General features: G+C 28.9%; 1 protein-coding gene across 1 annotated transcript; it reads right to left on the bottom strand.

The window, feature by feature from the left end:
• Nucleotides 1-2,747: 2,747 nt before the first annotated feature.
• Nucleotides 2,748-3,464, bottom strand: LOC131849635 (uncharacterized). Its single transcript, XM_059199748.1, has one exon. The coding sequence runs from the start codon at nucleotides 3,462-3,464 to the stop codon at nucleotides 2,748-2,750; it is 717 nt and encodes a 238-aa protein (XP_059055731.1).
• Nucleotides 3,465-5,971: the final 2,507 nt, after the last annotated feature.

Raw genomic sequence — 5,971 nt, 5'->3', positions numbered from 1 at the left:
TACAAAATAATGAAATTTTACTGTTCACAAAGACTCATTAAAAGCATCATCGAATAATGCGCTGTAATAAAATCCTGTTATCGATTATTCGAAAAAATCGATAATACACGTATTTATTTTTAATATGGCAACACTTCATACATAGGTATTATTGGAAATAGTATTACTTGCTTGTTCGGCTATTTTTAATTTACTTAAACTTTTTTTATATGTTTAATTTACAACAATAATATATTAAGTGCTTATTATTGGAAAATATAAAAAAGACATTTAATTAGGCCGATACAAATGACGACAATGCCATCTATGAAAGCATTTTGAAAACATTGAGCCCCGTATTAGCACTGATTAAAGTGTAAATAAGTACTGGAAAATAACAAAATGCGTAAATATATGAAAATTACTTTTCTAAACGCATTATTTCTTTTTAACAATTATATATAACTTTTTAAAAATTGATTAAACATTTTTGAAAACACAGTTTTGTTTTTTAAAACGTTTGCAAAACTATGAAGAATTCCATCGATGCCAATCACGCCATCTATATGCAACTTTTAGCAATAATAATGGCTACTTACTCACGGAGTACCACTGGTATAAGTAAGGAGCCAACAGAATATCTGCAGTGAGTGAATCGCTGCAGAGTTATCTGTAGCATTATACTGAGTTTACCTTTTCACTTTTGCGGCACATAAAGTCACCTATATTTCTTGTATTAATTCGTGTTTTTTCTGTATCTGTATCTCATGTATGTTATGTGTCTGTAATTGTGAATAAAGAATTTATCTATCTAAAATCTTTCATCCCCTATTTTATTTTACCCCCTTATGGGTAAAATTTTAAAAACTTTGAATATCATATTTAATCACCAACCTAAAATATAAGTTTCAAGCCTACATTTAAAAATGATGATTCTTACGTACAACCTTGCATCTACCATTTCAACGCCCTTACAACCCTTTTTTCGCATCCAAAAATATCCTATGTGCTTTCTTAAGATCTAGACTAACTATGTACTAAACTTCACTTAAATCTGTTAAGTAGTTTTAACATGTAAGTGAGACTGACAGACAGACAGAGTTAGTTTGAATGTTACAATATTAGTAAGGTATTTAATAAGCCAATAAAAAAAATTCATAATTCTAACTTCAATAATGACGAATTTACATAAAAACCTTCAACCTTCTTCATACATGTTATATAAATACAAAATACACAGGAGTGTTAAATACTTACCAATTAATTATGTTACACGCAATTTCGAACAAGCTAACTGGATGAAGAATTTTTTTTTTAAAGAATTAAAGAATTTATTTAAACCAAAAACAAAGTTATAACAATAACATATTAAACGTAAACAACTACATTAGTTTACAAAAAACTGTGTTACAGTTATTTGCGCCCATCTCCAGAGCATTGTATACAATTTAATTAAAAATAAATGAAAATAAATGAATATTTCTCCTTAAGAACCTTTAGAGAAAGACAAAGTATATAAAATAAAACAAATGATATTTATAATTTATGAGCATTAGAACAAGTGTGTGTGAGTGTGTGTGTGTGTGTGTGTGTGTGTGTGTGTGTGTGTGTGTGTGTGTGTGTGTGTGTGTGCGTGTGTGTGTGTGTGTGTGTGTGTGTGTGTGTGTGTGCGTGTGCGTGTGCGTGTGCGTGTGCTTGTGCGTGTATTCCTTTATTTTTTTTTTGTAATTGTATTCGCAAGCATAACTTTGTGTCAGTTTTATGTGAATATATACTATAAATACAGCAATTAAACTATTAGATTTTCGGCTTCATCATAAGAGGGGTTCAATAACCAGTTAATTATTTTAATTTTACATTCGCGATGATTAAGGGAGTATATTTGTAAAATCTTATTCACTCGATTATAAACTTTAGAACTAATAAAACAAAAATGTCGATCCACAAGCCTGAGTCTACTTGGAAACTGTTTACAAATATGATCAGTCCTGCGCTTGTTCATAAATAAATTATGATCAAATACCATACTTGAATGTATACGCAAAATTAGTTTCATAATAAACAATTTTCTAAGTTAGAACTTTGCATTTGCCATATAAATCAGTTGTTGGGTATCTAATAGATTTACCTAATAATACCTTTAAAACAGCGCGTTGAGCTCGTTCTAGTCTTAGAAGCAAAGTTTTGGCTGCGCCACCCCAAGCTGTTATACAGTAGGTTAATATAGACTGTGTTAGAGTATAATATACCATTTTTAAGGTTTGTTCATCAACAGAGTGTCGTAATAATTTAAAAACGAAAATCAATTTACGTGTACGGGCAATAATAGAATCTATTTGAGGTTTCCAACTCATAACGCTATCAATGAGAACTCCCAAATATCTTATACTATTTTTGTTGAATTGGGAGATATTCCGAGTGAAATGATCTAGATTTTAATGGATATTTTTAATAAAATACGAACATGATATTAAACGTAACTTTTAATCTAACAATATATTTTTTTAACAATGTCAGAATTTATTACTCAAATACAATTATGTATATGAACCTCTATGTTCATTCAACATGCCCCCTTAATTGTATTTTAATTTAACATGTATTTAAGAACACCACTAAACATTTTAAGAAAACTACTTTTAAAAAAAATATTTATATTACTTACTCACTGAACTATAACTATTACAATAAACAAATAAAAAAAAACTTCTGTCTTAAAATAAAATAAAATTACTTGTATAGTTGCCCCTTTAATTTTGTTTTATAAACTAAGAAATAATATAGGACTTTAAATAGGAAAATTTTACATTTCCAAGAGGCTTCGTCAGAATATCAGCAATTTGATGCTCAGAGGGGCAATATTTTATTTTTAAAAGTCCTTCACTGACTTTTTCGTGTATATAATGATATCTGACATCGATGTGCTTTGGTCTTCTGATCATAATACCGTTGTTAATTAAATGAATTGTACTTTGATTATCTACATAAAGCGTTGCATTAACTTCTTCATTTACTACCTCACTAATTAAGAATTTTAGGTACATTAACTCCCGACAACAATCTGCAGCTGCTATATATTCGGATTCCGATGATGAAATGGCAACTATGGGCTGTTGTCTTGATGACCATGTAATAGGACCTCCACATAGAAAGATTATATAGCCTGTTGTGCTCTTTCTTGTATGTGGATCATTAGCATAATCAGCATCACAATAAGCTTCTAAATGTAGATTACTGTTATAAAATTTAATACCTGAATTCGATGTCCCTAGCAGGTACCTTAATATTCGTTTTCCATTAATGACATCTTGCTTTGTTGGTTTTTCCACTCGTCTACTACAAAAATTGACCGCAAATGCTATATCAGGACGAGTTTTATTAGCAACACATAATATCGACCCTATAAGTTCTCTGTAAGGAAAATACGAATTATTAAAATCAATTTTTTCATCTTCTGTCTCTATTTTGTTTGCTCCGATGCACATTGGTATTGGAGTACATTAGCATCTTTCATTTCAAATTTATTTATTATTTTGTTAATGTAATTTTCTTGTGTTAATGTAATATGATTATTTTCATTTTTATTAATTACTATTCCCACAAATAAAGTAGGTTCTGTATTCAACGTCATTTCAAATTCATTTTCCAGCTCTTTTATTAACTTCTCCATTTTTTTTTATCTTTTCCCATGAGTATTCCATCGTCTACATAAATACCCAATATAAGTGATTCATTTTTAAATAAACATTGATCAGCTTTTATAGGTAACAATCCTTTATTTTTTAAATGATGTAAATCTCTCGTTCCATTTTAATGGTGCTTGTTTTAAGCCATAGTGATTTTTTTTTATTTTACATATTTTTCTTCATAACCCTCTGGTAACTTCATGTATATATCTTCCAATAACTCTCCATATAAAAAGGCTGTTTTAATGTCAAATTGCATAATATTGTAATTTTTATATGCAACAATAGCAAACATTGCTCTTAATGTACTTGTATTTATTACTGGACTGTACGTTTCCGTATAGTCTTTTCCTTCTTTTTGTTGACAACCTTTTACTACTAATCTAGCCTTATAGCGACCACTTTCCTTAATTGTAAATACCCATTTTGCCGTTAGTATATTTTTATTTTTTTACTTCTTCCACATCTATTACATACCACGTATTATTTTGCTCTAATGATTGCATTTCATCTGCTATAGCTTTTTTCCATTTTAATTTATCATCTCCAGATATTGCTTCTCTGTATGTTAAATATACGAAATCTGGATGTATATTTCGTTTCTTTTATCTTTTTCCTCTACCTAGTAAAGTATCATCTTCTTCTATAATATTATTATTGTTTGAACAACATGGAGTATTCTGTAAAAAATTTGTTTGTATGTCTTGTGACTGTTCTTTATCTTGTTCATACTTATCATTCATACGTACCATCTCTACCGTATCATTAAAGTTTTTAATTTCTACATTGTCATTTTGGCAATCCGTTAACAAAGGTGTATTATTATGTTTTTCCTTATTTATATTCATATCAAAATCATTGGCTATTTCATTAACATCATTATGAAAAATTACATCTCTCTACATAAAGTTTTCTTTTCTCTTCCGACCACAATCTATATCCAACCATTATTAATTTTTTGCTTCTAGGTTCAAGTTTTTTTACATATGCTGTACTGCCAAAACATTCGACATATTTAAGATTTGGTTTTTTATTTGTCCATTCTTCATATGGTGTAATATCCATTTCAACTGTAGGTAATCTATTAAGTAGGTATGTAGCCACTAAAACGGCCTTATCCCACATTTCATTATTAAGTACAAATGACACCAAACCATACAGCTTGTTATCTGACATAAGTATATTTCTTTCAAAAACTATAGATCTCAAAGTATATATACTAGAAGTTGCCTCAAATAGGTTTCTTAACATAGACAAATTAAATTCACATATACAGTTAATAGTCAACAATCATAAAATTTGCAAATCTGTCTGTTTGTTTTGCCATTTGCCAATCTATGTATCCCTTATGCTTATAGATAGCTTTACTAGTACATAAATGGAGGAGGAGGTGGTATAACTTAGGCTAATCTTTTTTTTTTTTTATTTATTCAATATCTCCGTATCCAGAGCTTCTCCAAGATCTTCTTTCTGTCTATTGCTGCTGTTCTATCTTTCACTTGCAGTCATCTGTCATCATACACATTGGTGTGTGTCTGGTACTCTGTAAATTTATAAATGAACACCACAGTGAGATACAAAATATGTATTGTACAAAATATTACACATATCACAAAGTTTACCAAATTATATGTAATTTTTATTCTATATCAGCAGATAAGAAGATAAGAAGTTACTAGTTTTGATGTATACTAACTGTCTAACAGATGTGAAACAGTCAGTTTAACCATGTATGTATTTAAATAAATTATGATTAATTGATTACATGATATGATTATTTAAATGAAATAACTACAATTTACCCCTCTAATACAATAATAATAATGCAAAATAATATATTGATTTGTAAATAACCAAAACTTGGTATGTAATTAAAGCTTAAGGCCACTGTCACTTATAATTTAATAATTGTAATATATTTTCTATTATAAGAAGTTGTACCAATTACTGGTTGAATATCAATAATCATCATTCAAAAATATTGTGTTCTGCAGATTATGTATGTATATACTCTGTACATATATTAATGAAATACTCATACAGAATGAAATCACAGGACACATCCACAAATAAAACTATATGTAACATTACCCTATATTATTGAATAGACATATTTATTTACATGAACGGCAAGCACCACGGCCAGCATGAAAAGCAACTCATCATAGAGACATACATAACCTAAGCAATAATATTGTTATATTATATTGTTAGTGAAGTGAGTGGATGTGGATTAATAACACTGTACATAGCTACCTGGCGCGATTGAAACATTCCATTATAGTTAATTTAATATATATGTAGTT

This window comes from Achroia grisella, unplaced genomic scaffold, assembly GCF_030625045.1.
Source record: "Achroia grisella isolate CSIRO2021 unplaced genomic scaffold, CSIRO_AGI_Agris_v1 utg660, whole genome shotgun sequence".
Lineage (NCBI taxonomy): Eukaryota > Metazoa > Arthropoda > Insecta > Lepidoptera > Pyralidae > Achroia > Achroia grisella.
Note: the sequence above shows the minus strand (reverse complement) of the source record. Positions and strands in the feature narration are given on the sequence as shown.

Excerpts from the sequence above, each read along its gene's own strand:
- LOC131849635 (XM_059199748.1), bottom strand. The coding sequence starts at position 3,464 with ATGTGCATCGGAGCAAACAAAATAGAGACAGAAGATGAAAAAATTGAT.